Source organism: Saccharomyces paradoxus, chromosome XVI (assembly GCF_002079055.1).
Source record: "Saccharomyces paradoxus chromosome XVI, complete sequence".
NCBI classification, from domain to species: domain Eukaryota; kingdom Fungi; phylum Ascomycota; class Saccharomycetes; order Saccharomycetales; family Saccharomycetaceae; genus Saccharomyces; species Saccharomyces paradoxus.
In genome coordinates, this window is record NC_047502.1 from 404,748 (window position 1) to 422,743 (window position 17,996).

The window sequence follows — 17,996 nt, forward strand, 5'->3', positions numbered from 1 at the left end:
AACCGCTCTGTACATATGTATACTATAGTTATGGTAAGCTAAGCGTCCATATCCACATCAGTATCCACTGCCAACATTTCAATGTCGGTATCAGCCCCTCCATCATAAGTGTACTTCGAAGCTAATTGATCATGGAACCACCTCCACCAGCTTAGATAAGCAATTTCCTTATAATCTACCCATTTTATTATTTGTAATCTTTTCTCTCTCAAACGTTCCCATATTTTGTCATAAAACGACGCATTATCGCCGCGTTTACCTGTTGAACATTTGATGATCTCTTTCAGGACCTTATCATCGATAGCATCTGTGAATGCTATATTGTTATGAATAAGATTGCAGTCATCTGCATGTCCGTTTTTGGGTCCTTTATCATCTAGGGATAGGTTTTCTAAGTCTATAATTAGTCTTTTTCTTTTATAATTATCAATTCCTATTGGGTCTGGAGAATGATTTCTTTTCCTAATGTGGTTGGAGTTAACATTACTTCTTGCAAACTGGGAACTCATGGAATGAAAAAGTCATTTAAACGTATCGCTAGTTTTACTATCTCCTAATCGTTCTTGACGTGGTAATATAGGCCAAATCCGAGCCCCGTTGTTGAATAATTTAATGCCTTCGTATTACATACATTTTGAAATTTGTTTTCGTAAAGGAGCGGTTCTCGGATAAAAAAGTGTACCATAACCGAGCTTTATTTAATTTCCAGTGAAGACCCACCCAAACGTATTATAGCAGCAAAAATAGATTAAAGGCTTACTGCTGTTCGTCTATTTCATTTTGTTCGGATTGGTGTGGTGTTTAATATACTGGGCGGAAAGAGAATTGGCGTTTTAGATACTCATAGAATCATCACTCCCCTTAGATCGAAGGTATTTTTAGAAGCCAAGTAGAAGAGGCGATCAAAAGGAACACACCCTATAACAATAGAAGTGAAATGGCTAGGCAATTATTCACTCCTCCGATAACCAACCCAAGGTTTGACCCTAATCAATCCATCAGGGAATCATACAAGAATACAACTAGCAGCATACAATTTCAACAAGTTCCACACGAGGATCAAAATGACAATGAGAGAAGTAGCTGTGATGGTGATGAAAACTCTACAACAAGCGAAAGGTTAGAAAACAACAAGTCCCCTATATTGACGAAACAAGAAATTGACGATGCGTTAAACAGTGTTAGCAATTTACCACCAGAATTGTCAAAATTAATTGATATTTTCATCGATGACCTAAAGCAGCCCAAGTACGTACGGCCACTATCAGTACTGCAATTATCTAGTCTTTTCCAAAGCTTTTACATAAAATTTGATAAAGCATCATTTCAGCACGTCAGTTCAGTGAGCAATAATGGTAATTATTATTCAAGCGGTGGTTCTAGTTCATTTTTGGCTGCCAAAGAAACGTTAAGTAGTGGGCTCAGTGGAATTTTTGGTAGAAGTAGGAGTAGTAGTGGTAACTCACTTATGAGGCCAAGAAGGTCTTCATCGCTTTTCAGTAATGAATCGGTATCGAATTCTAATAATGCCACTCAAATGTTGTCACCAGAGGAGATAAAAAAGCAATTGAGAATCAACGAATTAAACAACATGAAAATCGAAAAATACATGGAACTTTGTGAAAGAGACGTGTTCAAGAAAATTCTTATAGTAGGTACATCCGTATCTTCACCAAATAAGATGAAGGCTTTCAAGCCACATCAATTACAAACTTTCAAGGTCGGAAATCTGTTTAGAAACAGTGTTGAATTCACAGAATACAATAAGCTGTTAAATGAAAAAATTCTCTGTTTATCCAAACTCTCTACAGTAAACAAAATCAATTTGATAAAGTTTTTGAGTCTTAATAATGGCATTGATCCGGAACCAAAATTTGAAGAAATCAAAGATATTTTGTATGAGTTTACGTATCATTCGATTTCACCATGTGAAAAGATAAAGGCGTTACTGAAACTACATGAAATCATGACGTATTCTCAAGAAATGTCCAATGACGATTACCTTTCGTTGCTAATCTACTACATTATTACGATTGTTCCACGGGATATCTTCTTGAATGCTGAATTCATCAGACTGTTTAGATATAAGAAGAAACTGGTCGAAACGGAATCCTTCGCATTAACGAATCTAGAAGCTGCATTAGTTTTCGTTGAAGGCTTAACTAAAGATGATTTTTCAAACGAGCTACAAGATAAATTGACTGAGAATGAAAGTAAAATTTTAGAAAGCTCGATCAGCAGTAGGGTCTCATTGCCATCAAAAACCACCATGATGCATAAAAACAACGGCAATAGCGGCAGTAATATAGGCGATATCGTGACCCCCACTATTCAAAGGCCAGATGTTACGAGATCAAATTCGTATGATGGGTTCAGAACTGTTTTTGATTCATCGTTGAAGAATATAATTGGCAAAATCAGGTCGTATACGCCACCACACCCCAACACTGTTAGCAATAATAACCTTCATATCAGCAACAACTTAAACATACCACGAAGTTCGTCACAATTATCCATGGAATTGAGCAATAGAGATACAACGGAAATGTCTAGGGATGGCTCACGATCAACTTCATCATCATCACGATCTTCTGCATCTTTAGAGCATGGAAATCGTGAATTCACAGGCGATTTGACGGTAACTGCTAGTATTAACGGTACTGATAAAAAGGAATCTAAGAAATCGTGGAAAAAGTATAAGGGCTATAAGTTTGAAGATCTAACTATTTGCGAACTAAGAGATCTTTTTGAGATATATCAAAAAATGATGCAATGAAACGTTTATATATAAGAGATTATATGTATAAATGCGAAAGGGGTAGAGAAGGAGGCCTGATTCCTGGTTCCCTTCCTCCACTAAATTTTATCGATCAACTTATTTCACAATTCGGATAAGTGGTCTATTATATATAACAATTCGTCATGTAAATTGGTAGCGGTATTAGAATGCGAAGCCAAATCAGGTAAATACTTATTTTCATCATCATTTTTTATCATATTCACTAATTGATTAATAAAATTTTTGGTGTAGGCCAATGAATTAGTGTGGAATTCCAGTAATTGAATCAGCTTTAATTTTATATCTTTATCACTTGTCCTCAACAGGAGAATTCTTAGAATTTCATTGTGTTGCTCAGTTTGACCTTCAATTTTAGTGAAGTTAAGGGCATGAACAATGGGAAAAGATAACTTGCCCTCTGTAATGTCTTCAGCGAAGCCTTTTTCGTTAGACATTTGAAAGTCTTTCAAATTCAAGTAATCATCTCTAATTTGGTAAATTATACCTAAAAGATTTATGAAAGGAACCAACGAATGGCCGTGGTGTGAGGAAGGAGACAACGCTTCCATGAGTCTCAATGTCAATCTGAAAAGGCCGCCTGTTTTATTCATGACCATATTCAGATACATTTCTTGAGTAGGCACGATTTCAGGCAGAAAGTCTCTCCAATATATATCCAAGCCTTGTCCCCTATGTAGATTAATCAATTCTTCGTTGAAAATCGTAATCAATTCATGGTACAGAGGCGCTTTTGTGGTCAGCTGTGATACGAGTTGCATAGCTCTGAAATACATATAATTCGCGGTATTTATAGTGGATGGGACGCCAAAGATTAAATGCGAAGTGGTCTGTCCCCTTCTTAAGGGAGCATTATCTTCTATGTCGTCGATTAGAAGGCTGGAGTTATGCAAGAGCTCAACTATTTGCGAAACTATGGCCAGCTGGTCTTTGGGCAAATCCATAACTCTGTTAATTTGAAGTATCAAGTTTAGTCTAAAGTTCTTGCCTGGTTTCAAAAGGATATGGTTATAGGGTTTTGAAATCAAGCTTTCATTTTGGCTGGACCAAACAGGATCATTATTGATCAGCTCATCTATCTGGGCCTCCATTGATTCCCCAGACTCGTAAGCGCTTTATTTTCTTTCTATTTGTGGTTTCTTTGCAAACATGTCTTATATTGTCTCGTAAGCACATCTGTCTTGACTTTTTTTTGCTTCAAAAAACGTCAAAGAAGGCAAGGCGGAGCAAAGAAAAATGGAGATAAGCAAACGATGATTAGCATACCGTATGTAAAAAAGACGCGGTTTACTGCTATGCTTGAAGTAGCTGACGTAGAAGCTACCATTAGCATAATAGAGGCTTGCGTTTCACTATGAAAATGCAGGCTTGTTTTATATCTGTATGTAATGTTATGGAGTGAATGGGGATGGCGGCTATACATCGTTGTAAAGAGTAATGTCTGTATTATTTATTAACGATTGGCCCTGCGAAGGCTGGTTCCTCTTTGCTTTAAGTCTACTTTTATGGGGCCATATTAGAGAATTATTTCTTTCTTTTAGTATCGGCTTGTCAAGCTTCTTGATAATACTGTTGACCGTCAGCGAATTCGCCGTAGTTTGTAAAACTGTATTGTTTGTATGGAAATTGCTGTTATACATTTCCAAATTCAGCAGATCTATCAAATTTATGGAGTGCAGGTTCGCTATCTCATGGATGATGTCATTGTGGTGAGAGGTACCGTTATGATTGGGATGGCTAAGTAGAGGTTTCTTCTCAATTGATAATTTTTTCAATTTATCTGAGTGCGTTTGTGAGAAGACCTTTGAACTGGCAGTGCTGGCCGGCCTTTTCCTCGAATCGCTATTTAATTGCTCGAATGAATTCAATAAGTTTACGATGTTTTGTAGGAGTTTTAAATCATTGGGCAGTCTCAACATTTCGAAGTTTTTCATGCCGACTAGAGTCGGCTTATGTATGTCCTTATAAAATAAGCTTTGTTGTCTCTTGATGAGATTAGACAGATTTTTCTGAACTTCCAATACAGAAATCTTTTCGAAGTCATCATCAGGTGGAGATGAGCTGGTGCTATTATGAAATTTGGGACGCTGCAAAGGCTTGGGTATTATTATATTCGAGGTGCTCGGTGCCGTGGTCGTGCTCGGAACAGTGGAATTAATCATGTTTGGTGTGGCTAGTTTACGTTTCTTGGGGACAACAATGGATGGTATTATTGTGGTTGTGGTTGTGGTTGTGGTTGAGGGCGGTTCGGACGTTGGATTTCTCCCCGTATAGTCGACTCTTTTTCTTTTCCTAAGTTGCATATGCATAATATTTCGTGCGTGTTTGTGTGTTTTTGGAGCGTGTCTTATCCTTCTACTGTATTATCAGCTCATCGCATCACTAGCACTAGTATCGGTTACAGTACATAATTAACAAAGGTATGTAGCATTTTTGGAATGCTGAAAAAAAAGAAAAGAAATCTATCTAAGTGCAAGCGGCTCGAAACCGTGTGAAAGGATCCCGTCAATAGTTATTTTTACCTGTTCCGCGGAATAGCATTCCCGTGGAAAAAAAAGCAGCACGTGATCGTGAAATATCCGGGCAACACTTTGAAGTTCCGGGTAGTTCACAAACCAGGCCACGTGACCTGAGGTAACAAGCGACCGCAGCAACGGTTGTGCCTGCAGGAACGCGTTGATGCGTGCGCAGGCCGCACTACGCACGGCCTTATCTGGGGAGTGTACTGGCAGGGCAATCTTTGACCACAGAACAAGGTGCACGACTCCCGGCTCGAAGTTATACGGGAAATCGTTGGCACGCACAGCATATAGAGTAGAGGCACTAAAGGCCTTCGCGGCAGGATCTTCGTACTGCGGTCCGTTTGGCGACCAGCCTAATTTTTGCAGAACGTACTGGTTCATGTCCAGACCAGCAGTTCTTTTCTTATGTTCATGATATTTCTCAGTCATCTGGCGGCTTCGTTTCAAGAGGGCAAGATCCCCCGACTCAATTATGTCTTTAATTTGTTCCCACTTCCACTCTTGGGCCTCCTCCTGGTTATCGTTGACAATATCTTGTTGCATTGGAGAGTTATGCTGCTAATAGTACGTCAAGTACAATAAAAATATATGGCATACTGGTGTCCTTAGTCTTACCCCTACTAAACAAAAGCACCTTCCTTATCATCCATTTATATACATATATAAGCACGTATGTAGAGATATATATAAATAGTTCTAGGTATAACGCGCCCCGAAGTTGCTTAGCACAACAAAAACGGAAAAAAGGAAACTGGAGACTGGCAAAAGCGCGCTAGTTTGACAGAAAGAGTGAAATATTACTCGAGTCATTCTGCTGTCACGGTCATCATCGCCCCGATACTTTTTTTGTGGGATGCTTTCTGCTTACTTTGCTTGTATCGATATATACTAACTGGTAAAGAATCGAACAATTTCGGAAAAAATGACATACCCTGTTATTTCGCTAAAGCCAAGCTACAATTCTGTAATACGTGGCTGCCCCGGTTTACCTGACACGTTGCCACGAATCGAATGCCAATTAAGAGTGCGATCAAATGACTCATTGCCTTTTAAACTGGTTAAGATCGAAACTGTCTTGAAGACAATTGAAATATACTTCAACAAAAACCTTTACAGCAGCAATAACAATTCTTTCACCCCCTTCAACCGTCTGTCAGACTCTCCTAATTGCCATTCAGACACCAGTAACCAGAATACCACCATTCACTATAAGAAAAACATCGTGCTTTCTCACCCTACCCGTGATAGCGGTGATTTCAACGATGAACTTATCGGCATAGACATACCTTTGACAATTGGGTTACCTGACGATATCAAAGAAACAAATTATAATCCGAAATTCGGCAAGACGCAGACGTTCCTGGATTGTACCGTGTTTTATGCAGAGGCAGGTGTGGGAAGCTCGAATAAAAAAAGGAATTTTCTTCACCCAGTAAACGTCGAGAGGTATACATATCTGCCTTCACCGTCATATTTTAGACCAATCAACAGATCAAACATCACTTCTCCCGACCAGAAATTCTTAATTAATTATTCTATTGAGAACCCCTGTGTTTCCATGGATAGTGATGCGTTGAAGCTCTCCATATCAATTAGACTGAACCCGTTTCCGAGTAATGCTATAGCTTCTTCTCCAAATGACTTGGATGTGTCCACGCCGACACTTTTCTCCACAAAGAAAAAGTTTAAGTCTAAGCTCAAATTAAAATCAATTACGACACAGATACTGGAGTACTTGGAAATTTTGAAAAATCAATCAGAATTTTCATCCACGCAAACTACGAATATTTTGCAAACATCCGTTAGACAAATTGATCAAATCATCTCCATGAATTCATTGATTTTTCAATTCAGCCTCAAAATATTTACTAAGGAAAGATTTTCACAAAGCTTTGAATCTTCCGACTCAAGTTGTCCCGAAACAAAATTACTAATTAATAAAATCGGCGATATACCCCTGCAGTACCATAGTTCGATAACTACAATAGGCCAACATTTTAATGTTTCTCACTCTCTTTCAATAAGATTCAAATTCAATAAAAGTCTGAAAAATTTCGAAATCAATCATCCTTTAATCATATCGTTTTGGTCAGCAAACCAACTGCCACTAATTGAGAATCTGATATTGCAAGAAAGGCAGACTGCTAAATTTGCCAAGAAATTTTATAAAAATTTTGGTCGAATCAAGAACGCAAGCAACAGCAATAACGGCTCGAACTGTTTGGAGTATCCCTCCTTACCACCGATAATCTATAATTTCAACGACTCGGAAACAAATAATATGTTCAATATATTATACTCGCAAAAGGACGCTAGTCGCACGGATCCTTCTAAATTGAGAAGGGTACCTGTCATACAATGAGGTGGGTGCTTAGTATGGTCCATATATAAACCATACCATACATGTATACGGATTTCGAACAATGATAATGTATTATATTATAAATTTATAACATTTCTTGCCCCCCCTTCTCTTTCGTCACCACGATTTTCTACATGAAGAGAAAAAAAATGCGATAGGGTCCGAAAAAAAAGTAGTCTAACAATACAATGGCTCCATGGGTTTGGAATAAGGGCACTTTCATAAAGTCACCTATCATTTAAAAGGACCCATGCCAAGACAAGATATAAAATTGAAGCAAAACCAGGATATTTCCCAATTATTCCATGATGAAATACCCTTATTCGACAACTCTATAACTTCAAAGGATAAAGAAGTCATTGAGACGTTATCTGAAATATATTCTATTATAATCACGTTAGACCACGTAGAGAAGGCATACCTAAAGGACTCCATAAACGACACCCAATATACCAATACTGTTGACAAATTACTGAAACAGTTCAAAGTCTACTTAAATTCTCAAAATAAAGACGAAATTAACAAGCATTTCCAATCCATTGAAGCATTCTCCGATAAATACAACATCACAGCCTCAAACGCAATAACAAGATTGGAAAGGGGCATACCAATTACAGCAGAACATGCGATATCCACTGCCACGTTGACCCCATCCGGTGATAATGAACAAGGTTCTTCTAGCGACAAAAAGTTCAATGCTAAATACGTCGCTGAAGCCACCGGTAATTTCATCACTGTGATGGATGCTTTGAAACTGAATTATAATGCAAAAGATCAATTACATCCTTTATTGGCGGAACTGCTAATCAGTATAAATCGTGTCACCAGAGATGATTTTGAGAATAGATCAAAACTCATCGATTGGATTGTCAGAATAAACAAGCTATCAATTGGTGACACTTTGACCGAAACACAAATAAGAGAACTACTGTTTGATTTGGACCTAGCCTATAAAAGTTTTTATGCTTTATTAGATTAGAAAATGAAAAATAGAAATTACGTCAACATACATAGGTACACAAGCGTTTTTATGTTCATTTTAAAATATTCTTGTTTTTTACTCGTTGTTGAAATTTGGACAACATTTCCAAAGTTTCCCGCTCTCTTTTATCTATTACTTCTTCCTTAATATTTTCTTGGCCCTCTGGTTTTTCAATAGTTGACCGATCAACATTATCATGCAACTCCATCTGTTCGGTCATTGGCGCTTCTTGTGGTTGATCTAAGGATATACCTGACTTAATTTTTTCGCTTCGGCTCTCATCTTTGATCCATGCTGGGAGAATCATCCTCTTTCTTGGTTCAAGCTTTTGGAAATCATCATCGTCATCATAATCATCATCCTCTTCTTCATCTTCATACACCATTCTCACTTTTGCCGATCTTATAAGTTTCTTTGTTTGCTGTTGTTCTTTTTCCCCGTTATCTTCTAGTTTTCTTTTTGATCGAAAGATGTCTTCAAAGAATGGTATAGTAATCTCGACATCCTTCAAAACTGCAGGATACATGAATCGTTTGACCTCATCGTCACGGGACGAAACTTCAATTTCGCCACCCAAGATCTCTCTAAAAGTGTAAATAGATTTCCCAACAATTTTCCCAAATACATTACAATCGTTCAGTACGTGCTTAGAATCCGCCTGCACAGTTATAAACCATGTATTCCTTTGTCTATCCCATCCCAGGAGTCCATCCTTAGTGAACCGTATACGTGGGTTTCTTTCCTGAGTAACTGTGTGGCTATCATCAGTACTACCTGCACTAAACATTAGCCACTGCATTGGCTTTAGCTCTTTAAATTCTCCATTGATGAATGCGCCATCTGAAAGCATAGTTAAGAACCGCTTACATGTCTCGGGGCATTCTTTAGCCCATAATTCAACGGCAATATTCCCCTTTGTTGTATACAGTATACATTTAGCTGTTGTTTGAGGCTCTATATTACTGGACATAGCATTTTCACCCTGCCTTAAAAACTGATTACATATGTTTCCTATACATATTTTAAACAACTATTAATTCTTCATGACTTTGAACCTTTTTCTTTCTAGACGCTCTACAGCGGAAAAGGGAAAAAAAAAAAAGTTTGGAAGTTGTTCCAATAAAGTGAGATATCTTCAGCAAACGAACATAACGTTAAGACCAACCGGAACGATAATTTCTAGCATCCACTCAATTTTGTGAATAACTTTTAGCGTAAAATTGTTTTTTGCTTTGGCACACCACAGCTAGATTGATCTTCCAAAAACTACCAGTTTGCAATGCTGTCTGTTCTAAGAAATTCGGTGAGACTAAATTCAAGGGCTCTTAAAATTGCGCCATCAGTTGTTAGTACACTAACATCGGTCCAAGTATCCAAAAGACTTTTAACAAGCTCTCCAAGTTTTTTGCAAAAAGAAACGAAAGACGACAAACCTAAATCCATTCTTACAGATGATATGCTGTTCAAGGCCGGTGTTGACGTCGATGAGAAGGGCCAGGGCAAAAATGGAGAAAAAGCAGGAGAGGAAGGAGAAGACCAGAATGAACCTTCTTCCAAAGCTGAAAAATCTAGAAGGAAAAGACAAACCTCCACAGATATCAAAAGAGAGAAATATGCTAATTGGTTTTACATTTTTTCGTTGTCTGCATTGACAGGTACTGCAATCTACATGGCAAGAGATTGGGAGCCTCAAGAGTCTGTAGAGTTGAAGAAAGACATCGATAATGGCTATACTTTATCGCTGATGTATAAAAGATTTAAGGCGCGGTTCAACTCAATGTTCACTTACTTCCAAGACCCACCTTTCCCTGATTTACTACCACCACCACCACCCCCCCCATACCAAAGGCCACTAACTCTGGTTATCACGTTGGAAGACTTTTTGGTTCATTCTGAGTGGTCGCAAAAGTATGGATGGAGGACTGCCAAGAGACCTGGTGCTGACTACTTCTTGGGTTACCTATCTCAGTATTACGAAATCGTTTTGTTTTCATCCAATTATATGATGTACTCTGAAAAAATTGCTGAAAAACTGGATCCAATCCATGCATTCGTCTCTTATAACTTGTTCAAAGAACACTGCGTTTACAAAGACGGTGTGCATATTAAGGATCTTTCAAAATTGAATAGAGACTTGAGTAAAGTCATCATTATTGACACTGACCCCAACAGTTACAAATTGCAACCCGAAAATGCTATTCCAATGGACCCATGGAATGGTGAAGCTGACGACAAATTAGTCAGATTGATTCCGTTTTTGGAGTATCTTGCCACGCAACAAACTAAGGATGTTAGACCAATCTTGAACAGCTTCGAAGACAAGAAGAACCTAGCGACGGAATTTGATCATCGTGTGAAGAAATTGAAGGATAAATTTTATGGTGATAATAAATCTGGTGGCAACTGGGCAATGAAGGCACTAGGTATCGGAAATACCTTGGGCGGCAGCACAACCAAGTTCCCACTCGATTTGATCCATGAAGAAGGACAAAAAAACTATTTAATGTTCATGAAGATGATTGAAGAAGAAAAGGAAAAAATCAGAATACAACAGGAGCAAATGAGCGGGCAAACATTTACGCTAAAAGACTACGTTGAAGGTAACTTGCCCTCACCCGAGGAACAAATGAAAATACAATTGGAGAAGCAGAAGGAAGTAGACGCCTTATTTGAAGAGGAAAAGAAGAAGAAAAAGAATGCTGAATCTAAATGATTTGTCACGTAGACGCTCTCCTCGTGTATCTATGTATATATGTGTGTATGTAAATGTACCTGTATACTCCCCACACCCTCATTTCGTTATGGTCATGTGAATAAGACTAATGTATATCGCTAAATTTTGAATATTGCACCTTCTAACATTACCATTCTACGCACACACGCCTATTTTTTCTATGTTAGATGTTACGATATAGACAAATCTGGTGTGTTTCGCATTTTTCACCCTGCTTATACTAGTATAGAAATCAAGAAAACACTTAGGCCGAATGGAACTGGTCGTAACTTCATACGAAAAAGTCCATTCGTACAATCCTCCTGCCAAATTATTCAATGGAACTTAAGACCGCTGCCTTTCCAGTCAGGGTACTCAAATACATATAACTCCGGGTGGGAACCAAAACCATATACACAACTTTCCGCGGACACTAACGGACAAACATACCACACGTATCAGGCCAGGAACTGCCATCGCATACGACACTGCCCCTCACGCAAGGGCACTAGAGAGTTGGATTATGTAAAAGATCGAACGGCCATTGTGGTAATAGGCAGCGCGTTGGCCGTGGCTGATGAGGTCTCCTCTTGCCCGGGCCGCAGAAAAGAGGGGCACTGGCCCGTTTTTCGACATAAATGAGGGGCATGGCCAGCACAGAGACGTCATTGTTGCATATGGCGTATCCAAGCCAAAACGGCGCTCGCCTCATCCCCACGGGAATAAAGCAGCCGACAAAAGAAAACGACCAAAGAGAAACTAGAAAGAAAAAAAAGAGGGTGGGCGCGCCGCGGACGTGTGAAAAGATATGCATCCGGCTTCTATATCGCTTTAGCTTTAACCTTTTGGGCATCGGGAACGTATGTAACATTTAGATCTCCTCTTGGGAAAAACTGTATACGCAACATGTTCGGTATAGCACCGACCATGTGGGCGAATTCGTAATAAATTCGGTGGGTGAGGGGGTTCAAGACAAGCAATCTTGTTAGTCAGCTCTAACAGCGATTTAACGGTCGAGGAACACATCGAAACACCGTTCGAGGTCGAAACTACCGTGTTTAACAAGTTCTTGAGATTATATATAAATATAGTAGATACTTTGATTATATTCCATTCGAAGTGTTCATTCTCTTAATTATCTTGTTCTATAGGATAAAAAAAACATCAAGGAACATCCTTTATACACACAAACACATACAATAAGAATACAATGACTAAGCTACAATTTGACACTGCTGAACCAGTCAGGATCACACTTCCAAACGGTTTGACATACGAGCAACCAACTGGTTTGTTCATCAACAACAAGTTTATGAAGGCTCAAGACGGCAAGACCTACCCCGTCGAAGACCCTTCCACTGAAACTACTATCTGTGAGGTCTCTTCTGCCACCACTGAAGATGTAGAATATGCTATCGAATGTGCCGACCGCGCCTTCCACGACACTGAATGGGCTACTCAAGATCCAAGAGAAAGAGGCCGTCTGCTGAGCAAGTTGGCCGATGAACTAGAAAGCCAAATTGATTTGGCCTCCTCCATCGAAGCCTTGGACAATGGTAAAACTTTGGCCCTGGCCCGTGGTGATGTTACCATTGCCATCAACTGTCTGAGAGATGCTGCCGCTTATGCCGACAAAATCAATGGTAGAACTATCAACACCGGTGACGGCTACATGAATTTCACCACTTTAGAGCCAATCGGTGTCTGTGGTCAAATTATCCCATGGAACTTCCCAATTATGATGTTGACCTGGAAGATTGCCCCAGCCTTGGCTATGGGTAACGTCTGTATCTTGAAACCCGCTGCCGTCACACCTTTGAATGCCCTATACTTTGCTTCCTTGTGTAAGAAGGTTGGAATTCCAGCTGGTGTCGTCAACATCGTTCCAGGTCCTGGTAGAACTGTTGGTGCTGCTTTGACAAACGACCCAAGAATCAGAAAATTGGCCTTTACTGGTTCCACCGAAGTCGGTAAGAGTGTCGCTGTCGATTCTTCTGAATCTAACTTGAAGAAAATCACTTTGGAACTAGGTGGTAAGTCTGCCCATTTGGTCTTTGACGATGCTGACATCAAGAAGACTTTACCAAATCTAGTTAACGGTATCTTCAAGAACGCCGGTCAAATTTGTTCTTCTGGTTCCAGAATTTACGTTCAAGAAGGTATTTACGACGAACTATTGGCTGCTTTCAAGGCCTACTTGGAAACTGAAATCAAAGTTGGTAATCCATTTGACAAGGCTAACTTCCAAGGTGCTATCACCAATCGTCAACAATTCGACACAATCATGAACTACATCGATATCGGTAAGAAAGAAGGCGCCAAGATCTTAACTGGTGGTGAAAAAGTTGGTGACAAGGGTTATTTCATCAGACCAACCGTTTTCTACGACGTCAAAGAAGACATGAGAATTGTAAAGGAAGAAATTTTTGGTCCGGTTGTTACCGTCGCAAAGTTCAAGACTTTGGAAGAAGGTGTCGAAATGGCCAACAGCTCCGAATTCGGTCTAGGTTCCGGTATTGAAACAGAATCTTTGAGCACAGGTTTGAAGGTAGCAAAGATGTTGAAGGCTGGTACTGTCTGGATCAACACATACAACGATTTCGACTCCAGAGTTCCATTCGGTGGTGTTAAGCAATCTGGTTACGGTAGAGAAATGGGTGAAGAAGTCTACCATGCATACACCGAAGTAAAAGCTGTCAGAATTAAGTTGTAATGTACCAATCTGCATTTCTCTTCGTCATATACACAAACTTTCATATAAAAAACACTTGGTCTTTCGTCATAAATAAATATATAAATTAAAAAAAATTTAGGTTTTATTATACTTTAATAAAAAGAATCGTTTATTTCACTTCTCACTTTTGAGCGATAGTAAACCATGAGAAAAGAGGAAGACGGTGTGCCTTTTTCATGACCCCAGATGAAATATTCTTGCATTTAATTTTATATCTCCAGTTGGCGTACAATAGACAGACAACGAGAAAAAAACTACCGTGGACCGCTTTTGGGATTAAAAAAAGGTTCAAAAAATCTCAATACAAAAGCCTTGTTTCATTCAAAATACAAAAAGCTCATCGAACTAATCTAACGTCAACACTGCGAATCAATTCCAATCAAGGTGAACGCACATATGAGAGCATTCTCCCGGATACTGCCATTTTGCCATCAGAAATCATACAATAGCATTCTCCCTCCAACAATAAGACTTTTCGGTTCATCGTTCTCTTCTTATGACTTCTCTAGACAAACACCCAAGGTGGATCCCGCCAATACGGCGGCAATGCTGCTACAGAAAAATCTGATTCAAAGAAACAACATGCTCTACGGGTATGGATCAGGGACAATACGATGTACTTTGCTAGACTCAACTGGGCGAGCCAAATCCCCATTAGTAGAGATAAAACGTGAGGATCTAGTTTCAAAGCATGGCTTATTACCCAGAGATCTACGTAAAATCGAAAAATCAAGAAAAAACGACTTAGTCCCTAGTCTGCTCGTACGAGAAAATTCTATACTAATCAGTTTACTTACTGTGAAAGCCTTAATAAAACCTGACATGGTTATTATCTTTGATTCAACTGGTAGTGGAATAACTTTGAACTCAGAAGCTCACAAGGATTTTATAAACGATATGAAATTGAGACTAAAGAATCAAGAAACAAGTGAGCTAAATAGCGATCCACTCCCTTATGAATTCAGAGCTTTAGAAACAATCTTCATTTCGGCGTTATCTAACCTTACTAGTGAAATGAAGGTGCTGCTAACCATATGCAAAGGGGTACTCCAAGATCTGGAATTTAGCATAACGAGAGACAAATTAAGGTTCCTATTAGGCCAGAACAAAAAATTGAGCAGCTTCAATAAAAAAGCTGTTCTAGTTAGAGATATGCTGGATGATTTATTAGAGCAAGACGATGTACTTTGTGATATGTATTTGACGGACAAGAAGGCGGGCAAAATTAGAGTTCAAGATGATCACACCGAAATCGAAATGCTTCTTGAAACATATCATAATTATGTCGATGAAATAGTTCAAAAAAGCGAAAGTGCCATATCTGATGTGAAAACCACGGAAGAAATCATTAATATCATCCTAGATTCAAATAGAAACGAATTGATGCTGTTAGGGATACGATATGCTATAGGAATGCTTTCATTGGGAGGCGCTCTGTTCCTGGGTTCCATCTACGGTATGAATCTGGAAAGTTTCATAGAAGAAAGCAATTACGCTTATTTAACTGTCACCATCTTGGGGTTAATATCTGCCGTTTGGCTTTATGCAAAAGGTGTCAGGCACTTGCATAAATTACAACGTATGACATTATTGAGCAAAATAAAAACAGAATCCATTCACGAACCGTTGAAAAAATAGTTACCTCAAAAACTCAACCTTTAATACGCATTAAATGAATAAGGACAACCTCCACTACTTTAAATATATAGAGCTGTACAGGTGGATTTAAATATTTCTACTTTGTTGAAACTTCTAAAAACAAAAAAATAAAGCTCGCACTCAGGATCGAACTAAGGACCAACAGATTTGCAATCTGCTGCGCTACCACTGCGCCATACGAGCTTTTGCTGTATATGTTGTATTACGGGCTCGAGTAATACCGGATGTCTTGACAATCCTAAAGTCGTTTAGGAGAGTAACTTGTTGTCAGACTTATTATTATCGTGATTCACAGAATGTTACTTATCCTATATAATCTATATAAGATCTGAATCTAACTAAAGGGTGGAAGCGCGGAATCTCGGATCTAAACTAATTGTTCAGGTATTTATACGTTTGGTTGGTTTGGTTCATCTTAGGCAAGTAGGTTGCCTAGTATACTCAATCTTGTCTGTTTCGGAACAATTGTTTCGTACGTGTTTCATATTTCAGGGATTTAGTAGAGCTCAGATCTGAACCATTGACATGTTTTTGTTTCCTATATGCCACCCAACTGTGGTTCTCCATCAATTGTTATTTTGTACCCTACCGCGTCTACCCGATTGCCAATTGTAGCAATACCCAGATTTCTCTTGAAATATAGTAATCAATATCTTAAAGGACCGAAGGTTTCAGATATCTAGTTATTATAAAGGAAGAGAACTGCATCTCTTCCTATCACAACATGGTGCTCAGTATGATCACTGAAGAAGTAAATGACTCATAATTTAGCTAAGAAGATGCCTTTGGTTTATTTAACGGAAATAGTAGTTAGGACACTACGAACAAAGTGAGAGCAATAAGTATGCTGTATCGCCACGTCAACCTTTTCTTGTGGTCAAAGAGTTGAAAGTATCCTCCTTTGTATTAAAAGTACAGATTGTTAATACGTCAGGGACTAATCACACTATATATTGAGTTGTTGGAATGAAATTCTAATATCATCTATTTAGTATTATATTATCACATGCGGTGCAAGAGGATGGCATAAAGATTGAGAAATAGTCATCCAATCTAATGGAAGCTGAAATGCAAGGATTGATAATGTAATATGATAATGAATGACAACGTATAGAAGAAAAGAAGATAAAGTAATAACACTATAAAGAACTATCGATTCCCTTTTGTGGATTCCTATATCCTCGAGGAGAACTTCTAGTATATTCTGTATACCTAATATTATAGCCTTTAGTAACAATGGAATCCCAACAATTATCTAATTATTCACCCAATTCTCATGAGTATATGATGTTTGATGTACTTGAAAAGAGATAACTTATATTGTGAAGATAGTAAAGCGCCATTTGTTACTGAGATGATCTGACCTTGTTAAATACATGTTACCCGACCAGAATATACTACTTTTAGGAAGCGAAGAATAAAGTATTGATGACAAATGAGTTCTAGTCCCAAAGTAACGTAAAGTTGGGCTACTCTTTTAATATATATCAAGAATCGCAGAAGTATCTGTTTCCCTTTTTAAGCTTAGGAAAAATTTGAAGAACACAAACGATGTTTCTCCCAAAATTCAATCCTATAAGGTCATTTTCGCCCATTCTCAGGACTAAGACTCTTCTTCGTCTCCAAACTCGGATGTTTTTGAGCACAGAGATAAGAAAAGCTATTGAAGATGCCATCGAATCGGCTCCCGTGGTTCTTTTTATGAAGGGTACTCCTGAATTTCCCAAATGTGGATTTTCCAGGGCAACTATTGGATTATTAGGAAACCAAGGCGTCGACCCGGCCAAATTTGCGGCTTATAATGTTTTAGAAGACCCAGAACTACGTGAAGGTATCAAAGAATTTTCAGAATGGCCTACTATTCCACAGTTATATGTAAATAAGGAATTCATAGGTGGCTGTGACGTAATTACAAGTATGGCACGCTCTGGCGAATTGGCCGATTTGCTTGAAGAGGCGCAGGCGTTGATACCTGAAGAAGAAGTCAAAGACAATTGATCTTGCTATAGTTGGAAGAACAATAGAAGGTTGCTCGCCGAATACTTTGATACTCGTAGGTATAATATACCTTTACGATCCATATTTATATATGCATATACATTTGCTATTTTTTGAAGATTTATAGTGTATTCTCATGCCTTTAGACTTGTAAATAACGGATGCTCTATTTACAAACCCCTTTCTTTGTTCGCCAAATGAATTGGCTTCATAAAACAAAGAAATGAGA

The 17,996-nt window shown here is 38.6% G+C and overlaps 12 protein-coding genes and 1 non-coding gene across 13 annotated transcripts; 7 read left to right on the forward strand and 6 right to left on the reverse strand.

Annotated features, from left to right (window-relative positions):
- Positions 1–38: 38 nt before the first annotated feature.
- On the reverse strand, positions 39–509 carry SPAR_P01960 (uncharacterized protein; the record flags this gene model as incomplete). Its single annotated transcript, XM_033913802.1, has 1 exon — positions 39–509. One exon carries the CDS (start codon positions 507–509, stop codon positions 39–41), a length of 471 nt encoding a protein of 156 aa, XP_033769693.1.
- Positions 510–937: 428 nt separating this feature from the next.
- MUK1 (guanine nucleotide exchange factor MUK1) lies at positions 938–2,776 on the forward strand (the record flags this gene model as incomplete). The annotated part of the gene is made up of 1 exon (XM_033913803.1): positions 938–2,776. One exon carries the CDS (start codon positions 938–940, stop codon positions 2,774–2,776), a length of 1,839 nt encoding a protein of 612 aa, XP_033769694.1.
- A 104-nt stretch (positions 2,777–2,880) lies between these two features.
- Positions 2,881–3,888, reverse strand: BTS1 (farnesyltranstransferase; the record flags this gene model as incomplete). Its single annotated transcript, XM_033913804.1, has 1 exon — positions 2,881–3,888. The coding sequence occupies one exon, from the start codon at positions 3,886–3,888 to the stop codon at positions 2,881–2,883; it is 1,008 nt and encodes a 335-aa protein (XP_033769695.1).
- A 324-nt stretch (positions 3,889–4,212) lies between these two features.
- Positions 4,213–5,106, reverse strand: SPAR_P01990 (uncharacterized protein; the record flags this gene model as incomplete). Its single annotated transcript, XM_033913805.1, has 1 exon — positions 4,213–5,106. The coding sequence occupies one exon, from the start codon at positions 5,104–5,106 to the stop codon at positions 4,213–4,215; it is 894 nt and encodes a 297-aa protein (XP_033769696.1).
- A 153-nt stretch (positions 5,107–5,259) lies between these two features.
- Positions 5,260–5,862, reverse strand: HTC1 (Htc1p; the record flags this gene model as incomplete). The annotated part of the gene is made up of 1 exon (XM_033913806.1): positions 5,260–5,862. The coding sequence occupies one exon, from the start codon at positions 5,860–5,862 to the stop codon at positions 5,260–5,262; it is 603 nt and encodes a 200-aa protein (XP_033769697.1).
- A 379-nt stretch (positions 5,863–6,241) lies between these two features.
- On the forward strand, positions 6,242–7,681 carry RGL1 (Rgl1p; the record flags this gene model as incomplete). Its single annotated transcript, XM_033913807.1, has 1 exon — positions 6,242–7,681. One exon carries the CDS (start codon positions 6,242–6,244, stop codon positions 7,679–7,681), a length of 1,440 nt encoding a protein of 479 aa, XP_033769698.1.
- Positions 7,682–7,931: 250 nt separating this feature from the next.
- Positions 7,932–8,660, forward strand: VPS28 (ESCRT-I subunit protein VPS28; the record flags this gene model as incomplete). Its single annotated transcript, XM_033913808.1, has 1 exon — positions 7,932–8,660. The coding sequence occupies one exon, from the start codon at positions 7,932–7,934 to the stop codon at positions 8,658–8,660; it is 729 nt and encodes a 242-aa protein (XP_033769699.1).
- Positions 8,661–8,715: 55 nt separating this feature from the next.
- Positions 8,716–9,633, reverse strand: CWC27 (putative peptidylprolyl isomerase CWC27; the record flags this gene model as incomplete). The annotated part of the gene is made up of 1 exon (XM_033913809.1): positions 8,716–9,633. One exon carries the CDS (start codon positions 9,631–9,633, stop codon positions 8,716–8,718), a length of 918 nt encoding a protein of 305 aa, XP_033769700.1.
- A 309-nt stretch (positions 9,634–9,942) lies between these two features.
- Positions 9,943–11,376, forward strand: TIM50 (protein translocase subunit TIM50; the record flags this gene model as incomplete). The annotated part of the gene is made up of 1 exon (XM_033913810.1): positions 9,943–11,376. The coding sequence occupies one exon, from the start codon at positions 9,943–9,945 to the stop codon at positions 11,374–11,376; it is 1,434 nt and encodes a 477-aa protein (XP_033769701.1).
- Positions 11,377–12,586: 1,210 nt separating this feature from the next.
- On the forward strand, positions 12,587–14,089 carry ALD6 (aldehyde dehydrogenase (NADP(+)) ALD6; the record flags this gene model as incomplete). Its single annotated transcript, XM_033913811.1, has 1 exon — positions 12,587–14,089. The coding sequence occupies one exon, from the start codon at positions 12,587–12,589 to the stop codon at positions 14,087–14,089; it is 1,503 nt and encodes a 500-aa protein (XP_033769702.1).
- Positions 14,090–14,506: 417 nt separating this feature from the next.
- Positions 14,507–15,748, forward strand: MFM1 (Mfm1p; the record flags this gene model as incomplete). The annotated part of the gene is made up of 1 exon (XM_033913812.1): positions 14,507–15,748. The coding sequence occupies one exon, from the start codon at positions 14,507–14,509 to the stop codon at positions 15,746–15,748; it is 1,242 nt and encodes a 413-aa protein (XP_033769703.1).
- Positions 15,749–15,880: 132 nt separating this feature from the next.
- On the reverse strand, positions 15,881–15,952 carry SPAR_Ptrna4C. The gene has a single exon. It is a non-coding gene; the product is annotated as a tRNA-Cys (tRNA).
- A 1,368-nt stretch (positions 15,953–17,320) lies between these two features.
- Positions 17,321–17,767, forward strand: GRX5 (monothiol glutaredoxin GRX5; the record flags this gene model as incomplete). The annotated part of the gene is made up of 1 exon (XM_033913813.1): positions 17,321–17,767. The coding sequence occupies one exon, from the start codon at positions 17,321–17,323 to the stop codon at positions 17,765–17,767; it is 447 nt and encodes a 148-aa protein (XP_033769704.1).
- Positions 17,768–17,996: the final 229 nt, after the last annotated feature.